General features: G+C 37.6%; 1 protein-coding gene across 2 annotated transcripts; it reads left to right on the top strand.

Moving 5' to 3' along the window:
- The first annotated feature begins 5,521 nt into the window (after positions 1-5,521).
- C3H6orf62 (chromosome 3 C6orf62 homolog) lies at positions 5,522-20,816 on the top strand. 2 transcript variants are annotated; one of them, XM_056823517.1, is made up of 6 exons: positions 5,541-6,693; positions 6,801-7,995; positions 9,728-9,904; positions 13,442-13,564; positions 16,174-16,308; positions 19,467-20,816. In XM_056823517.1, the coding sequence occupies exons 2-6, from the start codon at positions 7,867-7,869 to the stop codon at positions 19,590-19,592; spliced, it is 690 nt and encodes a 229-aa protein (XP_056679495.1). In that variant the 5' UTR covers positions 5,541-6,693; positions 6,801-7,866; the 3' UTR covers positions 19,593-20,816. The 2 variants fall into 2 exon arrangements, with proteins under 2 accessions (XP_001366695.1, XP_056679495.1); XM_001366658.4 differs by having other exon boundaries at positions 5,522-7,995.
- Positions 20,817-21,790: the final 974 nt, after the last annotated feature.

The raw sequence follows: 21,790 nt of genomic DNA, 5'->3' as shown, positions 1-21,790 counted from the left end.
TCAAATTGGATGTCCAGGAAACATCTTAAACTCAATACAAAATGTCTAAAGCAGAACTCATTCATTTTCCCCCTAAATCTTGCCCTCTTCCAAACTTTGTTATCATCATAGAAGACCTAGCATCCTCTAGATTCCCAGACTCCCAATTTAGGTTTTATCCTCAACTCCTCTATCTCTCATCTCCCTTAGCTATCTGTTGCCAAGGCCTATCAATTCCATCTTCACAACATCTCTCTAATAAACTTTCTCTATTCTGATACTGTTATACACCCTGGGACTAGCTTGGTCTGCCTGCCACAAGTGTCTTCTCATTCTATCCATCCTCCATTCAGATACTAAAGGGATTTTCCTAAAGTTTGACTTCTACCATGTCACCACTGTGATAAAGGATGAAAGGTTTGCAAAAACTGTTGCAAAAACTGAGAGATGCAAACCTTAGAGAATGATTGACAGGAGCATGTCCAAAGAGCATTTCATAGAATGATATATGTAAATCTGTTCTTGGCCTCGTATGTAGGAAAAACAAAGCTATGGGAAGACAGATGAGTTTCAGCACAGAGCTTCCCCACCATAGTATTTATTTCCTTATTTATGCACTCCACTTGCCCTAAACTTTGTGAATGATAAGGCATATGATATTTTGGTGTTATTCCTAGATTTTCATAGATTCTTTTCAGGATGTCTTGAGTGAAAATGGGATCCTTTATCAGAGTCTATTGTTAGAGGTACTCCAAATCTAGGTATAATTTCCTTAATCCACACTTTCACCACAAAGCTCAATAAACTCTAATGCTTTCCCAAGCACAAAAGCCTGTTGTCCTCCCTTCCTCCTCCACTATACTCTGATCCAGTAACCTGAAAAGACATTTCATCTTTTGACCCCAAGCATTTTTTTCTGGCTGTCCTCCAATTCTGGTATCTCTCCCTCCTCATCTCCACCTGCTGGCTTCTCTATTTTCCTTCAAGTTCCAACTAAAATCCCACCTTCTAGAAGGAAGCCTTTCCCAATCCTTAATATTTCTAGGGTCTACCCTATGGTAATTATTTCCTATTTATCAGGTAAATAGCTGGTATGTACTTGTTTGCATGCCCTCTCCTTTAGATTTTCAGCTTCTGGAGGGTTTTGTTGTTGTTGGGCAGAGGGGTGGCACAAAAGAATGCCAGGCCTGTAGGCAAGAAGACTCATCATCCTGAGTTCAAATCTAGTCTCAGCCTAGCTATATGATCCTAGACAAGTCACTTGACCCTGTTTGCCTTAGTTTCCTCACCTGTCAAGTGAACTGGAGAAGAAAATGTCAAACCACTACAATGTCTTTGCCAAGAAAATCCCAAATGGGGCAAAGGAGTTTCGAACATGACTGAACAACTAAACAATAACACTCCTTGGTGTTTAGCTAAATGCTGGCACTCTATAGCTACTTAATAAATGCTTATTGACTGAGCAACCCCCCTAAGGTATTAGTTGACAGGTTTAAAGACGATCTCTTTATAGGAAGTCCCTGAAGAACAGAAAACCTTTGAGAATAGAAGGAATGGTGAACTTTAAGTTACTCAAAACAGTTTGTGGGTGAAATTTTTTGTGTATCTCAGAAAGTCTGCCTACTATTGTGGCAGACTCTGAATGTGTCACTTAAAACAAAATGCAGTTAAGTCCATTTATACCTACAGAAAAGCTGAGCCAATGAATTCCCAATTGCTAAATCCAAAGGACTTGTATCAATTATCATTCTCCTTGATTTGCAGCATTTGGCATTATTAAATATCCCTCAATATTAATTTGATTTTGTAATGCTGCATTCTTAATTCCACTATTTTTCCTTACAAGTTTCTCATCTTATTCTAGCAATTTAAATGTGAATGTTCCTTAAGGTTCTGTTTTAGGCCTTCACCTCTCTTGGACATTCTTTTGCTTGATGATGGCTTTATCCACTCAAATATCTTTACTACTTGACTATGTGTGAATGATTCTTAAAACTTTTTTCCCCTTGTACAAAATCCTATATCTCAAAAATAGATGGATACTATGGAGGAAATTATTTATTATGTTGTTTGGGAAAAATTATTATACTGACAATTCCAATTTTATGTGATTAAAGGTGATCCATATCTAGAATGTTGCCTGATTCCAGTAACTCTCCAGGAATACAAATTACAAGGTGTTGTGGGTTCTCTTATGTCCTGGATCACCCAAAGCATTCTTGTTTTAGGTCCATCCAATGTTTTGTTTCCCTTGTATTTTGGTTTTGCCAAAATTCTGTTGAATACTTATAGTTACTCATATCTATCTCAATCCACTTTGCTTTCAAGTTGCTTTCTTACAACAAAGTTGTGGTTCTATGGTCTGTGAGGTACCCTCATCTAAATCCAATATAAACCCTCCAGAACTTAGAAGAGAGGCAGCCACAAATTCTCACCTACTGCCTCTCCTTTACCAAATGACCTGATACATTTCTTTATAAAATTATTTCTAACAATGTCATGTTGTCACAAAAAACTCAAAATGTCCAAAACTAAACTTACTTCTTCCCTTCAAAATCTTGCCTCTCCTTTTAAAAAAATGTCAATGTCTATTCTCTAAGTTACCCAACCTCGAAACCTCAGATTCTTCTTCCATCTTGATCTGCCCTTTCCCATTGACATGCCTTCCCCTTCTCCTGTTCCCCCATTACTCCTCTTAAAATAACTTTCTTTCTTCAATGTCCTGATTAGGAGTCATCTTTTCATACACTACCTCCCACTTTCCACCAAATAAATGATTTCTCCTTAATCCCCTTATACTGCTATGTTTGAACCTCTCCCATAATTTCATTATATTATAACATTATTATTCATATTAAGTGTTTGTCTTATCTCCCCTTCTAGACTACAAACTCTTGGAGAATAGGGATTATGTCTTCTCTTGCCCTCTTCCTGGTATGGTGCATAGTACATTGTATAAAACACATGTGTATTGTTTGTTGTATTGACTTTTTGAACTAGCCTTGTTTTTTTTGAGAATTTTTGAAATAGCTCTTTTTAGCCTATTTCTCATTTCTATAGCAATAATGCAAGAATTCTTTCATTAGTGAAATCACAGGCTTAAATCAAGGACAACTCAGGGAGACATGAATCAGTGCTTAAATGAATCATGTGTTAAGATTGTCTTTTGGATTTTATCCATGCACTGAAATAGTCCTGTTGATCTTTTGTTGTTACCTGGAACAGCACTGTGTCAAAACCATTAGTTTGTGATTACAAGATAATGAAACATACTCTAGGCAGATTCTATTTATTTCAAGTTTAGAAAGAGATACTTAAAAACTCAGGATTCTTTCCTTCAGATTGCAGGTTATTAAAAAAATACTTAAGGACTATATGCTATACAAGGCAAGTGTGACTTTTTTTGGCTTTCGAAGATGGAATGGTTCTCTCTGATAAGGCTAACTGCTCCACTTCTGCCTTTAATCCCATTTTACCTCTCTACTGGGGAATAACTATTATTAATCTTTCTCTCATCATCAAAGTCTTCCTCCCTAGTAGTTCCTCCTCCTTTGATTACAGACACTTTCAATGTCTCTCCATTCTAAAAACAATTTTCTCTCTTGACAATGCTACTTCCTCAAATTATGGTATTGTATTTCTTTACTTCACTGCTAATATTCTAGAGAAATCAGTCTCTACCCTGTTCCCCTATTTCCTCACTTTCCATTTATTCTTTAATTCTCTGCAGTCCGACTTCTGTCCCCACCTCTTTAATGAAACTACTTTATTTGAGGTAACCAATAACTTTTTTTTTTTCAGATTGAACTTGTGACTTCATTGGTATTGGGAACTCCAAGTGAGGAAGGCATTTTTATACCAAATAAGGCACAATATAGAAATGCTCAATCTAGGATCTTGAGAGAGAATAAATGATTGATACTCAGTCAGTATGTGTGCCAGAGGCAGAATTTAAACCCCTAACTCAATTGTGAGGCTGGCTTCTAGCCACTACTCAGTTAACTCTAAAATGTTCTTAGCCCAGGGGGCAGCTGAGAGCCAGCCCCAGAGATGGGAGGCCCTGGGTTCAAATGTGACTTCAGATACTTTCTAGATCTGTGACCTTGGACAAGTCATTTAAACCCCATTCCCTAGCCCTTATCTCTCTTCTGCCTTTGAACCAATACATGTATTGATTCTAAGACAGACCATAAGGGTTTAAAAAAAACATATTTTCTTAACCCTAATCCTTCTTGACAAGTGGCTGTAATTTTGATGGTTGCTACTTTATGTTACAATTTGAAATCCAATACAACTAAGCCATCTTCCTTCGTATTTTTTCCAATTCCCTTAATATTTTTGGTCATTTGTTCTTCCAGATGGATTTAATAAAAAAATTTTAAAACGATGTATGTAGATTTAGTTAAGGACCTTAAAATTTAGTCCAGACCTTCTAGGATCTGGGGTGTCCAATTTACACTATGATCCGATAACAGGAAAACACCAAACAAATACTGTAAGAAGGGCTTCTTCCTCCCTTTTTTTGAGACTTCACAATTTATCTGGGAAAGTGAGGTTTCTGAGCTAGTTTCAAGCACAATACAGAACCTTGGTCTGGGGCAGAAGGAACGGTGAGGAAAGATGACCACAGGCTTCAGCCTAACAAGGGGCCTCCGACATCCTTCATCCCCTCCTTTTACATTTTAAAAACAATACTTTAGTAGATTTTGAGGCCAACTAGTCTGACTTCTTCCATTTTACAGATTGAGGAACCGAGGTTCAGGAAGTGACTTGCCCAAAGTTAAACACACGAGTAAGTAGCAGAAGCCCGATCCTGGCTCCAAATACAGCGCTCTTTCCGCGGGGTTTGGTTCCACGAAATAAAGGGAATGAAGATCAATGGGCAGTTTTGGCTGGAGGAGTTTCTCCGGATGATGAGTGATGAAGTTGAACTTGAATCTAGTTATAAAAAGTGTCTCGCTCCCTCCTCCCTGCTGCGGTGGACCTCCGTTGGAGGGTGGAGTTGGGTGATTAGCGATTTAGAACATAAACCTCTGGGAAGGAATTTCCTTAGGCCCACTCCCAGGTACCTCTCCTCCCAGTCCAATTTCTGTTCTCCTCCCTAACTGCCTGGTCGGGATCACTTTCATTCCCTCTCCCAGCTGTCCTCTACAATTCCATCCGGGTGCTTCGTGGGGGGTGAAGTGGGGTGGGGAGAAATTGGGGGGGGGATCTGACGTCACTGGGGGGAGGAGACTGGAAGCTACACGCGACCCCTCAAAGGGGGAGCAGAGGGGGTGGCGGGGAGACCCTTCACGCCCTTTGGAGAAACCATAATCGAAGGGGGAGTGATTTTTTTAGTAATTTCTTTGTTTATGAGTACTTTCATTCATTATAGAAGCTAAATTTGCCAAGATACATTAAAATTTAAAATTACATATATCTATCTTATTTTTGTTTTCTTCTTGTTATCCTCTTATCCCATGTATTTTCCCTTTTCTTGTCTTTTTTCCCCTCTACTCTGGAGACGGTGGTACAGGCCTAAGGAACGCGCAGCCGCAGTGGCCTTGGGGCGGTGCCGCGGAGGGGCGGGTGACGCAGCGGCCGTCGCTGCCATTTTAAGTTGTTTGTTCTCCTCGCTTCTTTCCTCAAACGCATTACTGCCCCGGTTCGGGAGGCGCTCGCCGCCGCCGCCGCTTCTGCAGCCACCGGTGGGGGTGGGAAAAAAAAGCCCGAGACTGTGCCACCGTCGGTCGACGCCTACCACCCGCTGCTGCTTCAACCTTTTTTTTTTCCTCCCTCATCAACCTCGTCCTTTTCCTGAGAGTCCGGAGCCCGCTCGTGGGGGGGAAGAGACAAGCGAGAGCCGATGCTCGGACAGGAATAACTTAATTCTTGGGGCTCACTCAGCTGACGGACCCTTTAGTGCAGGGTCCCCTCCCCTCCCCTCCCCCACCGCCAGCGCCATTCCCACCCCCCTCTCTCCTCCTTTTTCCTCTTGTCTTCTTCTTTTTCTCTCCCTGCCTCCTTCCCAGTCGCCGCCACCGCCTCCTCCTCAGCTGCCGCCCGGGGTGCCGAGCTAGACTATGGGTCCCAGGTGGGGGCTGAGCGGCGGCAGCAGCGCGGGCGGCCCGGTCACAGTGCGCACTGCAGCGGGGATGGAGGGGCTCAGTTGGCTGGTGGTTTTCTCTTGACATGGCTCCTGCCCGTGCTGCTAGCAGCGCCCCTGCCGCCGCCGCCTCTTCCGCCGCCGCCGCCACCGCTCCGCCCGCAGGCTGCGGCTAAGAAAGCCCGAGCCCACCCCACCCGAGAGAGAAAAAGAGAGTCGGTCAGTGAGTCCCGGTCTCTGCGGGGACACAGGGAAGGGGATCCCACCCCAGCCCCACTAAACTGCCCAAGCCTGCCCCAGCCCTCTCCTCATCTGTTTTTGTTTACCTAAAAAAGAACAAAAACAATAAAAGGAAATCCTTTCCCAGCCCTCCCCAAACCCTAAAACCAATACTTGGGAACATGATCTGCCCAACATGAGGGAAAACTAAGCGAAAACTGGGATTTTTTTTTTAAGGGGTGGGGGGAGGGTCCTTTTTGTTAAAATTTTTTTCTAACAACTTTTTATTTTCTTAATTGTTTAACTTTTCTTTTTTCCATCCACCCCTACCGGGGGTGGGGGGCTGGAATCGCTTCCACGATGAGATGAACGAAACCCCGAGTGACCCTAAATATCCCGTGGTGCGAGTGAGTCGCTGAGGAAAAGGGGGTGGGGGCGGGGTAGAGGGCAAGTGGGGGCCCTGGCCATTTCCCGGGACAGGAGAGCCAACCTGCCCTGCCATGCTCACCCACAGCTAAATCGTACTCCTCACCACCCAGAGAGAGCCAGAGCTGCTAGAGAGAGGGTCAAGTTCAGTAAGGAACCCTGGGGGAATGTAGCGCACTCTTCGCCGGCTTGGGGAAATCAGGATCCCGGACTTATATCAGATCTCACCACAGAGCGGGAATAATAATTAAACGGTATTTCTGTATCCCCTCTCCTCCTGCCATCATGATCCTCCTTGGCAGCAGCTGCAGCCGCCTGAGGGTGAAAATGTGGGTGATGGGGAAGTTGGTAATGACTCCGCTGTTTTTTCTGTTGGCTCCTTTGGGTAACAGCTGCCCGCCCCCGGTGTACACTGTAGTTTATTGCAGGGAAATCCTGTACCTCTCTTCCTTTTCTACCGATTTCGCACTTTCCTCTTTGCTCTCCACCAAGTGTAATCAATAACAAGCACTGGCGATACATAGCAATAGTGAAATCTGAAATACTAACAATAATTAGATACCACAGCCATGGATCTGGCTGGGTAAAACCCAATTGGATATTTCAGTTTCATTCATTTACCCTTGAAAAAAAAAATCGGGGATCAGTTCCCCTTTTACCCTTCTGATCCTCTTCCTTTTTAAACGGGCCAAAAACCAAACTAACCCCACCAGATGGATTTAAAGGATTGGGCTGGTGTTAGCTGCGTTTTGTTGTACACCTAAATCTTGATGAAAGGCTTCTAATTTTATTTAACACCCTCCCCCCCCCCCCCAGTTTTTGTTTTGGCAATTAAGTTGTCTCCCATAAATGTGTGTTCAAAATTTTTGATTCAAACTCTTTCCTCTCTTTCTTCCCTTCTTCCCCCATCCTATCCATTCCAAAATCTTATTGTCCAAGACATGATTGGATGGCAATTTTTTTGTTAACCCTCTAATATGATAGTCTCCTAATAATTGCCTGGGGTGCATTTTTTGGGTTACAGCTGTTTTAGCTATTCAATCATATTAGCAGGAATAAATCGACTTGTTTCTGTTGTACTTGAGTCTTAAGAAAAAGTGCCCATAGTTTAGCAACAATTTCCAAAGGCTTTAGTACCACCTGTATTTTACAAAATGGGGGACCCAAACTCCCGGAAGAAACAAGCTCTGAACAGACTTCGTGCTCAGCTTAGAAAGAAAAAAGAATCTCTAGCTGACCAGTTTGACTTCAAGATGTATATTGCCTTTGTATTCAAGGAGAAGGTAACTTAAAAACTCTTTAAACTTGTACCATGAACAATCTGGTGACTTTATAAAAGGATAACACTAATAAGTTAACTAATAGGTATGCATACTAATATTGAAGAAAATTGTTCAAAATTGACATTGTCCCTGCAATGTGTCAAGTCCAAGATGTGTGTAGCTGTGAATATCAGAGTACCTATGTAATTTGTTTTGGTGGAAGGAGAGTTTTATCCACCTGTAATCAGTTTTGTGTTGTAGGCTTTTAGCATTGTGGGAAGCCATTGCTTGTAAGTTTACATAAAATAATAAGTAAATGATTCAGTATCTGACATTTGAATCACATTTCAGTGACATTTGAGTTAAGAGATATTAAAAATATTAATAGGGACTAATAAGCATTAAAATATTGCCTTAGCAAAATTCAGTAGCTAGCCCCTACTTTATTAGAGAGTTTAAGTGACTGATCTGCTTTGACAAGTCACAAGTACAAGAAAGGAAACTGCTTCAAAGAAACAAGTGGTACCACAACTGATTAATATTTTACTAAGGAAATTTTTACTCAGAAAACACTTAAAGAGGGAGGCAGAAATGTTTTTAAAGCCAGCTTTTAGGATTAGGCAATGCAGTTTTGGAATAGTGAATAGTTTAAAAGTTTTAAAATTCATGATTAGATTTTAAATAATTTTAAAATGAACATTACATCTTAAGTGAACAACCATCGCTGAATTTTAAAACTATCAGTAACAATGCTGTGCACATAGTAGGCACTTAAACCATTTGTTGAATTGCATGTCATATGTGACTGCTTTTGTCTGTGAACTGTGATCCTATTGGTAAGATAAACTTTGACTTAGTGAGGATACTCCCCCCCCCCCAAAATAAACCAAAAACTTAAGGAAGCTTAGATGCTGTGAAGCAGGTGTCAAAGTAGTGAATGCCAGAGATCTCTTCTCTTTAGAAGTGTTAGACTCAAAATTGTTCCAACCGAGGTGATCATTATCACTACCTCCAATAACCATGTAGAAATGATTTTGAGTTATTTCTGGAGTATTTCAGCAAAAGCTGCTAGGGTATGAGATCAATTAGGAATGAAATTGAAACTGAGTACAACCTAAAAACTAAATGATTAGTCTTTGAAATTTGTATTTTACCTAAAAGGTTGGCACAAACTCAGTAATAGATTAGCTTTGACCCCTTAAAGAAACTTCACCTGAGCTTCACCTGTCAGTGAAGTGTCTTGGCAATTATTATGACTATTATGGTAAATAGTTTGCTTGGGAACCCTTGATCTTAGATCTTGGAATACTTTTTAAATGTGCTATGCTTCAGAAGTTATTTTCATTGGTTCTTGTCTAAAAATGTTGATACGTGTATATTTAGGAGGAAAGACTGAACAACCTATATGCTAAATATTAAAAGTTACTTATTCTTTGGTTAGTTTTCTTTTTAATGATGGAAATTTAAATTTTGGCGTTTTAAGTTCAAGCTAAATTCAGTTTACTTTAAAGGAGGCAAATTAGTGCCTTGCTAGTAATGTGAACTTATTTTGGCAGAGATTGGGAAATGTTAGGGTCTTTATATTAACTGAGCAAAAATAAAAATTAAGACGCCTTTTGTTAAATGCCCTATTTTGCAAGCACAATACAATTAAGAATGTTTCTAGTTTAGATTGTACTTCATACTAAAATTTTAACTGGCTATTACCAAAATGTGTATAGCTGTTAACTTAATAAAAATATTATTTTTTTAGAAGAAAAAATCAGCACTTTTTGAAGTGTCTGAAGTGATACCAGTCATGACAAACAATTATGAAGAAAATATTCTGAAAGGTGTGCGAGATTCCAGCTATACCTTGGAAAGTTCCATAGAACTTTTGCAGAAGGATGTAGTACAGCTCCATGCTCCCCGCTACCAGTCCATGCGAAGGGTAAGAGCCTTATTTTTTCCTTATACCTAGCTTGATACTTGTAAAGTTTTAGAGGTAATTTGATTTCAATAAAAAATATTTTAAAAATGGAAATAGCTGCTATGGCTATGATTTTTATTCAAGAAACATTGGATCATAATTCTTAACAACAAACTGACAGATTGACCTTGAATCAACTTTGAGTAGTATAACTTGAAATTCAGGTTATTTCACAACTCTTATGGGGCCAACTTAAGACTATACTGTGGTAAACCTTGTCCGCCAGTGGTCAATTAAAAGCAAGTGAGCTGTAATTTTTAATTTCTATTCATTTGCCCTGTGGGTATCGTCAATTAGTTCTTAGCTTTCTAAACTTGGGATGTTTTTTTTTCCCCCTTCAGTGTATATAGTTGCCTTCTTAAGTATGTAGTTAGCCTAAACCACACTTCTGCTCTTAATTTCCCCTATATATTTTGTGTTTAGACAGTGAACCAGCTTCACATTTGTGTAAATATTACCTTTGGGAAATCAATTATATTGCATTTATCAAATCACTGAAATAAATACAGGAGTACACCAAAATCCAAGATGTCTTTTTTTTTCTTTAAACTTAAACTGTATCTCCTGTGTTGAGTGTTCTTTGCTAACTTGTGTACTTACCAGTTTTGACGTCTTCATTGGATTTTAATTTAAATATCAAATAATCATGAGCGCACGGTTTTAAGATCTAAATTGAAAAGTCATTTGTATTCCTGCAATAAAACAGAAGACAGCCTCATGTAGTGGATAGAGTCAAGATATATGATCTCAAATACTGCCTCTGACAATGTTAGCTTTTAGATACTGGGTAAGTCACTTAACCTGTTCCATGCAACTCAGAAACTGAAAGTTGCTGATCTTCAGCAGTGAAATTTTCATCCTTGGAGTACCAACAGTTAAAGTCAGGTCTGGATACTCCCATGAAGGGAGGGACAGTAGAATGCTTCCAAATAAATAAAAACTTTATACTCAGAAGAGTTTTGATAATGGCTTCACAAAAATCAATTTTTTGTTAAAGAGCTTGCCTGCTTTGCAGAGCAAGAAAATTATGATGTTAGGGACTCATTGGTTTTTCAGACTTTTTAAAACTCTTCGGCACATGTAAAAATTTATAGAATTCATGGCATATCCGAGTTGGGGGAAAAAGGGATCCTTATTTCCATTAAGATTGTGACTAGGTATGAAATGAATCTTAAACAAAGGTGCTTTAATATTTCCATGGACTTTGGCTGTTTTCTCAGACAGAATAAGTACCAGTTGTAATTTGATAAATGACTTTTCATTGTTTGTAACTCTTGGCCATGCCTTTCTACAAAACCCCTGGAGAAGGTCCACTTACTATACTGGGAATCTTTCTCTTGCTCACTTTAAGAAAATAATTTAAATCATTCCTTTTAATAATTGGGCTTTTGTTTTGAATTTAGATGTCAAAAATAGGATTTCCATTTATAAAGCATAACGTTAAAAGATTCTTTATGGAACTGCTAATTTTTTATTTCATAATATGCATGCTTTTAAAAAGGCATGTAATAAATTGTTACTTTCAAAGCTGTTCAGTCTGAACATCCTTTTTCTTTGCATTCTAAAAAAATGTTTTAATGGTCCCTCCCTCTTTTTTGGCATTACTATTGCCAACTCTCCCCATACACCACTTCCAAATTAAGAAAGAAAATCCCTTTTAATAATAAACATAGTCAAGCAAAACAAATCCACACAGTAGCCAAGTTTTGGGTTGTTTTTTTTTTAAGTGTTTCTCTTTTGTTCCTTAAGTCCATCACTTCTTTTTCAGGAGGTGGGTAGCATGTTTTACAATGAATACTGGAGATAATAATTACAATGAGAGTCCTTTCAAAATTGTTTTTATTACAACAATTGTACTTGTGTAAATTGTTCTGGTTCTGTTCACTCTGTTTGTACTACTTGGAATTCTCCAAAATCATCACTTTTGCAGGAAGCCTGCATGCTATTCTATTCATATACATTTGTTTGGCTTTCTCCAGTTGTCTAAGAGGGCAGTCTAAGGCACCACACGCTCTTCTGATTCTTTGCTTTAAAAAAAATTATTTTTTTATTTTTTATTATTGGGAGGTCTTTCTGGTTGTACATTTTCCCACCTTTTCCCTATAATTATGTGATAGTGTGCCTCCCTCCACCCACTATGTAGCTTTTTACCATTTTTTTGATAAATCGTAACATTAATTCTTCAGAGAACATTTAGAAAACTTGATGTGCAGTTGGATGATTAATCTAAATAGCTAATGTGTTGAACAGACCAGATAGATAATAAATGTAGCTAAGCATTGAAGAGGAGGAGGAAAAGAGGTTGGAATTGGGATAAGGGGAAGGAGAGAAAGGATGAAGGTTGATTGAACATGTGATTTCATTGGTGTAGGAAGAAAGGAGTTTTATTTAAGTTGTTCATTTGTTTCAGTAATGTCTGACTTTGTGATCCCTTTAAGATAGTGTTTTCTACTGAGTTCTAACTTCTGGAAACAGGCTATTTTTTTTTTAACAACAATTGTTTGGTGCTGTTTTGTAGTATTGAAACATGGTCTAGTAAGGCTAGGCCACTCTGATAAGGAGTGGAAAAAGGATGAGGTTGTGCCCATAGAACTCAGTAATGAGATCTCAATTACATAATAGAATAGCACAGTGCTTGGCATGTAGTAGGTACTTGGAGTTGACTACAGGTGTGGTTCCTATTAGAAATCACAGATCACCTATGTTCATCAGGAACCCTGAGCTGGATTATGATTTAGAAATACTGGTCTTCAATGCTTTGTGGCCCCATTTAGGGTTTTCTTGGCAAAAATACTAGAGTGGTTTCCCATTTCATTTCCTTCTCCAGCCCATTTTATAGATGAGGAAACTGAGGCAAACAGGGTTAAGTGACTTGCCTGGGGTCAATACAGCCAAGTAAATATCTGAGGCTGGATTTGAATTTAGGCTTTCCTGACTCCAGGCCTGGTACTCATCCACTTGTGCCACCTAGCTCCCCAATATGAAACATAGTATATATATAGGTTTAAGTTTTACTAAATAGTAAATGAACTAAGAGTGACTGTTTATACTGGGCAAGATTGCTATATCTGTGATATAAGGAAAGTGTTGTTTGTTGACACTTTAGGTATAGATGAGAAATCTACTGTGTTCAGGCATGGTATGGGTATGTTCAGACATTAAGCTAACTGTGATTTGCCTACATATATGTAACACTAAATTTTTTTTAACCTTACTTTCTTTCTTAGAATTGTATCCTTTCCAAGGCAAAAGAGCAATAAGGGCTAGAAAGTTGGGGTTAAGTGACTTGCCTCAGGGTCACACAACTAGGAAGTATCTATGGGCAGATTTGAACCCAAGTCCTCCCAACCCTAGGTCTGATGCTTATCCACTGAGCCACCTAATTATCCTACCCAACTCACTTTTAAAATTTAGAGAACTACACGATTTCTTCATTTAAAAATTATAGCTGAGCCCTCTAGCAAGTGATAACATTGTTTTTTTCATCTAATTTTATAGGATGTAATTGGCTGTACTCAGGAGATGGATTTCATTCTTTGGCCTCGGAATGATATTGAGAAGATTGTCTGTCTCCTATTTTCTAGGTGGAAAGGATCTGATGAGCCCTTTAGGCCTGTTCAGGTATTTTTATTTCTAAAATTAAAACTTAATAAAATACAAGTGCCTTGATTAAACAATGAAGTCTTTTTTTTTCTTAATGAAGTCCTTTTCAGATTGAGTAATGTTGTGTGTAGATTAGAAACCGTTTGTGGGCTGGAGTAATAACATTTAGAAAGGGAGTACAATACTTGAAAAAAAAATTTTTTTTAACCCTTACCTTCTGTCTTATTGACTCCAAGGCAGAAGAGTGGTAAGGGCTAGGCAATGGGAGTTAAGTGACTTGCCCAGGGTCACACAGCCAGGAAGTGTCTTGAGGTCAGATTTGAACCTAGGACCTCATCTGTAGGCCTGGCTCTCAATCCACTGAGCTACCCAGCTGCCTCAATACTTGAAAATTTTAAAAGAATCTGGTTTGTTCACAGACTTTCCAGAGTGAGAATAGGAGACAACTTGTTTTCTTAAAAGAAAAAAAATATAGGTCCACTCTAAGGCATAGTACAGTGACTGATTCCAGATATGTTTTACTTTAGTTGTCATTGGTAGAAATAGTTATCTGAAGGGAACCTATTCATTTGAAGGGACTGGTTTATTTGTGGGCCCTTCTAGGAATAGAGGAATCACTTATCTAAATATGAGAAACTGGACCATAAAAGGGGGAGCATAAAATATGAGTGCTTATTAATGGAAAGAATAATTACAAATGAAATGTGGTTCTTCTCAGAAAAAGCTCACAGTATAAGAAAGAATAATACATTGAAATTGCCACTAACGTTAAGATATTGAATGGGGAAGCAAGAGTGATATCTAATAAACTGACCACATAACTAAGTGAATTTTGTGGACTGCTCAGGAATTTTTACTACTTGAAGTGATGAATTCTCTTGTTTCAGCAGCTAAAACAAAGAGGTCAAGTTAATTGCTTATATCATGACTTACAGTGACAGATTTGAATGATCTTAAATTCTGTAAGGTGATTTTAAAGTATATTTGAATATAGTAGGTAAAAAAAATTAGATATTTCCTTAAATTGATATGTAGATAATAAAAAAAAAGTAGACTCAGTTTAAAAATCTTTGGCTAAGATGATAAAATCTGAGTCTTTTCATTGCTATTCAGCACAGCAGCATTTGACAAATTAGGTTTGGTACATTTAGTACCTGGGCATGTAAACTGTTACAACCTTTAATTCTAGAATTACTACACTAGACCAAAGCAAAATTTCCTTATATTTTTAAAAATTCCAGTGCTTTTCAAAATAAATGTAAGATTTAATCTTTTAAATTTGAGTTTGAACATAGAATAGTTTTTAAATTGAAGAGATTTTTCCCCTATATACACACACACACAAAACACTGAAACTATCTGAAGTTGAATGGCAGCATAGAATATGAAGGCATCAACTAATGAATTTGTGGTAAGAACTTGAATTTGACATTACTAGAGATCTACTTCACTCCCCTCATTTGATTTAAGAAAGTGAAGTCCACAGTTTGAAAATGACTTGCTCTCAGGGTCATATAGGTACCATGACTAGAAGTGGAACCCAAGTTCTCTTAAGTTTGTTAAAATTTTCTGGAGACTGTATCTTAATTTGTAATTATTTACTTACTTTGGATTCCTAGCCAAAAGCTCCCACTTCCTTCCACTACTATACAATTTATGCACTTAGTGATGTTCCTTTCCAAAGTCTCTCAGATTGGAGAGCTGTCCTCACTCTGGGCAAATGGCTGGTTTTCCAGACACCAGAGTCATGGGATGGGGCCTTTAGAATGGGTTTATCTTGGGTATCAAAGAAAGGGGTGAAGGCTAATGTCAAATCTTCACAAGTTTGAATCTAAAAACCAACCTTCAGAGAAAAAAAGGTACAATAGCCAGTGTCTGCTAAATCTTTAAACTCACATTGGGGCATAGATTCTCCATATGCCAAATTTCTAATTTCCTTGTTACACAAATATTTTAGCATGAATTTAAATTTAAATATCTTATTTTGTCAAATAATTTTTTTCATGTGTATAGGAACAAATGTAGGATAGAAGATAGTACAATTGGGTGGATTTGGGATTGGTTAGATGACTAGATCCAAAGAATCTTTAATAGTTGAGTAGCTCAGTGTCAACTTGAAGGAATACACTTATTGAAGCAGTCTTCAAGATCCATCTTTGCTTGGTTTTATAACCACAATTATAAATGATGTGGTTGAAATGTTAGTGGCATGCTTATTTAGTTTTTAGGTGACGAAGCTTTGGAAAGTCAGATTTGGGCTGACTGTAAGGGCACGTTTCCTATTGATTAGAGAGCTGTTCAAGAATGGAATGCTTTGAGAGGTGTAATAGGTTTCCTCTTTATGTAGTTCATGTCGTTTTCACTTGTGACATCTGTGTTCCCTTCTGACTCTTAAGATTCTGTTAGGTAGTAGAGCCAGAATTTTAGTCCAGAACCTCTGACCCAAATAGTGTTCTTTCTGCTCTACTGTAGTTCCTTTTAATAAGTCTATTTTGTTTTGATTTCTCAAATGATTTTCTTAATCCCTTAAAACCCTCTGGGTTTTTTTGTTATATTTACTTTTCCCATTAAAATGGACTGTGATGTATAAATGCGGTTATATATCAATCAAGATCTTTCTTGTCTAGGCCAAGTTTGAATTTTATCACGGTGACTACGAAAAACAGTTTCTGCATGTTCTGAGCCGAAAGGACAAGACTGGAATTGTTGTCAACAATCCTAACCAGTCAGTGTTTCTCTTCATTGACAGACAGCACTTGCAGGTAAATAACTTTATAGTTTGTTTAAGGATACAAAATTAATTGGAGACGTGGCCTTTGAATTGATGATTTATGAATAGTTAACAGGTGTGTTGAACACTCTAGTGTTCTAATAATAATCGGTAGTCCTTCATAGTAATATGATTTCTAAAATTTTCCCTTTCTGAAAGTTGAAATAGGTAATAGTGGGTAAATTGCATAATAAATAAAAACTTAGAGAAGATTGGTTCTTAAAAATATAAGCCTCTTTGTCACCCTCAATGTTTTTAGGCAAGTTTATCAAATCAGATTTAATACTTTCTATCTTAACACTTCCATTTTGCCTTTATGTTTATATAGTAATTCAGCTCTTTAAAGTTATCAAGAGCATGCTGATGACAAAGACAACTTTGGAGTCTAGAAGATCTGAGTTAAAATACAACCTCAGGCACTTAGCTATGAGAACTTGGGTGAGGCATTTATTCTTGGCCTCAGTTTTCTCAACTGAGTATCAAAGCACCTATTTCCCAGAGTTATTGTGAAAATCAAATGTGATAGATACTATTTATAAAGTGCTCAGGCCTGGCACTCAGTATAGGCTTTTTAAAAAACCTTTATTCTAAAAGGCAGAAGAGCACTAAAGGGTTAGGCATTTGGAGTTAAGCAACCAGGTCACTCAGGAGATTTCTGAGGCTATGTTTGAATCCAAGTATAGGGGTTTTGTTCTTTTTTGTTTTTAATTTTAAAACCTTACTTTTGTCTTGGAATTGATACCAAGTATTGGTTCCAAGACCAAAGAGGGATAAGGGCTAGGCAATGGGGGTTAAGTGACTTGCCTAGGTCACATAGCTAGGAAGTATCAGGCCAGATTTGGACCTAGGACTTCCCATCTCTAGGCTTGGCTCTCAATCCACTAAACTACATATACATAGCTGCCTCTCAATTGTAGGGTCTTAATAAATGCTTCTTGTCTCCCTAAGAAAGATTAATTATTTTTACTATGTGTTTTTGATGATGATGTGATGAAATAACATTTTTGAAGCAAATACTGAGTTTTTTTAAAATGATGATTGTATTAAAATCCTTGTTTGTGCTTGACTTATTTCTGGTTATTCAAATAATTTTCTGATTTTCATGCCATGAGATTGCATAGTAAGATAGGCTAGTTTGTAGTTCTTTGGATTGAAGTGGATCTTGGTCATTATTAAGGACATTCTTAAAATTAAGTGGTCATCTTACTGGCACTCCCACTTTCCCATTTGCAAATCTTCCTCTGTAGGTGTGCCTAGTGTTGTAGATCTTTCTCCTTCCCTTTGCCCCTTTCAAAATCTTTTCAAGAAAGGATCTAAACTTCATTTACATTAAGGTAAAATGGTTAATGTATTATCTTTTCCAAAGATACTTTCATTTTAAGGATAAAATTTCACATTCTACTATGACATTTTTCTTTGGCTTCAAGGCATCAGCAATTTTGAGGCATAGTACTTGGCTTAAGAGTTGGTGCTTAATAAATGCTTGTTTGTTTTGAGGCAGAGGAATGATTTAGAATCTCAAATCACCTGGCTTAAATAGCTGATTCAGAAAGTTGGCCCTGAAAAGAATATTTTGTTATCAACAAGTTAAGCTTTTAGAAATTTGTAGTGGAAACTTTTTAGTCCTAATAATTTGGTAAGCTGCATTTAGATTTTTTGGGTACCAAAACCATTTCATTTTTGCATTTCCTCCTAGCAAATTAATTTATAAACATCTAGAGTCTTCTTCCTTTCATAATTTGGCTGATGCATCTCCCCGTCTTCTGTTAGTACTAAATAATCTAAAATAATCTCCAATAGCCACTTCTTAATTGAAAGGCTCTAGTTTGATTTCTAAAAACTGGTTTGGTTGTATATAATTTTCTAAAAGATGTTATTCAGTAAATGAGTTTTTATTAAGTGCTAACCATGTCCTAACCATATGCTAGGCACTGTGCCAAACACAAAGGTTGCAAAGAAAGACAAATATTGGGGGCAGAAGGGTAGCTCAGTGATTGAGAGCCAGGCCTAGAAATGGGAGGTCCTAAATTCAAATCTGGCCTCAGACACTTCCTAGCTGTGTGACCTGGGCAAGTCATTTAACTCCCATTGCCTAGCCCTTGCCTCTCTTCTGCCTTAGAACCAATACCCAGTATTGATTCTAAGACCGAAGATAAGGGTTTTTATTTAAAAAACAACAGCAGCAAAAACTAAAATAAAAAGAAAGACAAATATTGCCTCTGCCCTCAAAAAGCTCCCATTCCAATGGGGGACACAGCATGCAAAAAGATCAAAAGGTATCTACTGAATAGGTGGGAAGCAGTCTAGGAGAAGGTATTTGCAGGAGAGATCTGAAAAGACTTATTGCAGAAGTTAGAATCTGAGCTGAGTCTTCAAGGAAGTCAGGGAAGCTAAGACATGAAAGTGAGGGGAGAGAATTTTCCCAGGTATGGAGGACAACTAGTATAAAGGCAGTGTTGTGAGATAGTAAGTGGGCCAGATTAGCTATAGAAGATAAGAGTTCATGGAAGGGAGAGTATAGTGTGAACTCTAAAGAGAACTTGGAGTAGTAAGAGAGGGGAAGAATTTGGGAAAAGCTTTAAATGCTAACAGAACATTTTATATTTGCTTCTGGAGGGAGCTGTAGGGAAATGTGGTCATGGCTACAGTTTAGAAGATGAATGAGAATGGGGATATACTTAAGACAGGGAAACCAATTAGAAGGCTATTGCTGTAGTGCAGGTGAGAAAGATGAGGGGGAGAGAGTGATGTCTATGAGAGGTAGTGAAGGTAGAAATGACAAGATTTGATAATGGATTGGATGTTTTGTTTGAGTGAAAGGCAACAGAATTACATTGAAGCTTGAGAGCCTATGAAAGAATTTTTTTTTAAGAGAGGTTTGGGGGGGGGCAGTGAATTTTGTTTTGGATATGCTGACTAGGACCTCAGTTTTGAGTTGTCCAAAATGGCTTTTAAATGGGATTGTAATTCAAGAGATTTGAGAACCATCTGTCTTTAGAACTAGATTGTGATTTAAGGACAGACAGTCTTAACTTCCTCAGTGTCAATACCAGCACTACATGGGTTTAACAAATTATACTTACATATTATTCTTATGTTACAAAGTTTGATTAAACTTGATTTAACAAAAACTATTTCCTTCTTTTCCAGACTCCAAAAAACAAAGCTACAATCTTCAAGTTATGCAGCATCTGCCTGTACCTGCCACAGGAACAGCTCACCCACTGGGCGGTTGGCACCGTTGAGGATCACCTCCGCCCTTATATGCCAGAATAGAGTACTGGCCAGCAAAATGGGGAAGATCACAGAATGCAGCAGCGATTTTTTTCTTGTTTTCTTACCATTTTATTCTTTCAGAGTTTAGAAGAAAATGGACTCATGCACAGAACACTATACATTGTGAAACTTCTTCATCCTGGATCTTTCTTTTATCATTTGTATCTCGGAACTTAAAAAAAAAGATGTCTTCTGCATGGACCTTGTGAAAGAAAATGCTTTGCATATTACTGCATTGCATCAGCATCTTACTAAAATGTGAAATGAAAGGACTGTTGTACACTGAAATGCTTAAATGTATCTGAAAGCACAAGGTGAAATTCATTTGTGATGGTCTTCCCATTTGTGCTGGTTATGCCTCCCCAACATTTTGTCATCAATATTCAGAGGGTGAGAAGTGAATGTAACAGGTATATACATTTTTTTAAAAAGCAGCCTTTGCTTGCTGTAATCAGTTCTAGACCACTGTCCAATTCATTCTAATGAACAGAAATGGTTGCTACAATAGTAGTGGGGAAAGAAATCTCACATGAAAAAAAAGAATTTCATTCATTGTAGGCATTTTTGCCTCTTATTTTTGCTAGGTCATGTTTCATTTCCTAGCATGTCAATGTCTTTTTCAGATCTCTTTCCCCAAGTTGCTGTGTAAAAAGAGTATTCTGCTGAGTGGATACAATTGTACACATTAAAGCAGACCTGGAGTCTGAAGTAGCTTAAGCAGCTATTAAAAGTAAGACAAAATATATTTGTAGCTGCAAAAAACCATTCATGATAGAATTAATGTTTCCTTGAAGAGATGACACTTTTTTTTAAAAGCTGGTAAATTGTGCAGGAAATACTGGTTTCAAAAATGTCATAAAAAACCCAGTAAGGTTTTTTTTTTTTAGTAGAAATTATAAAACAGTTGTGATCTTAAATTGTAAAATAGTGTTTTTGGAGTGTCAAAGTTGGTTCTGACAGAACATATTTTGTTAAGATTGTGCAATGAACCTAAGGAAGACTACTGTATAGGGTTTTTTGTTTTTTTTTTTTGTTTGTTTTGTTTTTGTTTTGTTTTGTTTTAAAATGAAGAAGGCTTTGCTTAAGGTTTAAGTACTTTATTGGAGTAAATCTGTATAAGCCTGCTCCCTTGGGGTAAAAACTAGTGCTTACCTGTTTCAAATTTATATTAGCTTTTGTTTGGAATTGGAAAAACAGAGATCTAAATAAAATAGGTGAAAGCTATTTGACTTTGTATTTCTGTGAAATACACAAAGGTTGGTTATGGCAAAGTGGTATATAAGAGATGGAGAGTTCCCATCAAAGCTATGAAGAGCCGGATTTTAGGTCTTGCAGAATTCTGACCTGTTGCTCTACATGACTCTGGGTAAGTCATTTAACCTCTCCAGCTGAACCAGGCAACTTCCCAAGACTGAAGTTGCAAATTACTATTGGAAGGTGTTTTACTGTTAGTTCTCTACTAATGAAATCGGCCTGCCAGTTCTTGTTCTTACACTAAAAGCCTAACACTAAAAGCTTAGATTAGTTTTTCTTTTACTCTTATTTCTATAATGCTTTAAAAAAATGATTAGAACTTAAACAGCTTGTAGGGTAGGTGCTATCATCATCTTACAGAGGAGAAATAGGCTGGGAAATGAAGATAATTTGTATAGGATCACATATCTAGTATGTGAAACAGGATTTGAAGCCAGATTTTCTTGACTCCAAGACAAGAACTCTACCCTATCCTCTTCATCTGCTATGACCCCTTTCTGGCATATGGCTAAAATATCTTGAGAAAACTGTGATGCTGACCATAATGAACATTAATAACATACCAACTGTCTTAGAAATATTTTAAGATAGCATAGTACTATTTTATTTCATGTTTATAGGGGAATGAGGATATGATAGTTAAACTAAACTTTTCTATTTTAGAATAGCTGCTTTTCTAAAGTAGGAAAGCCATTCATAAACCTAGTATTAAGGTAGTACAGAGCTTTTTGACCGAGCACCTTCAAAGGAGTATTGATTCCGTGACTCCTTTGTAAGTGAATTTAAGTGGAGATTCAAATAGTCACAATTACTTAAGTGTACTACTTGTCACAAGATTTACATCATTTTAGGAATGTGATTATTGAATAGTTTGTATTGTAAAGGAAACAAAAGATTTATCAGTAGGCTACATCCCCAACTCCCATTTTCCTATATATGTTGAG

The sequence above is a fragment of the Monodelphis domestica genome, chromosome 3 (assembly GCF_027887165.1).
Source record: "Monodelphis domestica isolate mMonDom1 chromosome 3, mMonDom1.pri, whole genome shotgun sequence".
Classification (NCBI taxonomy): domain Eukaryota; kingdom Metazoa; phylum Chordata; class Mammalia; order Didelphimorphia; family Didelphidae; genus Monodelphis; species Monodelphis domestica.
This window is presented reverse-complemented; position numbering and strand designations above follow the sequence as displayed.

Coding starts and splice junctions, on each gene's coding strand:
- C3H6orf62 (XM_001366658.4), top strand. CDS start 7,867: ATGGGGGACCCAAACTCCCGGAAGAAACAAGCTCTGAACAGACTTCGT. Junction 7,996..9,727: donor CCTTTGTATTCAAGGAGAAG/GTAACTTAAAAA, acceptor TTATTTTTTTAG/AAGAAAAAATCAGCACTTTT. Junction 13,565..16,173: donor AGCCCTTTAGGCCTGTTCAG/GTATTTTTATTT, acceptor TTTCTTGTCTAG/GCCAAGTTTGAATTTTATCA.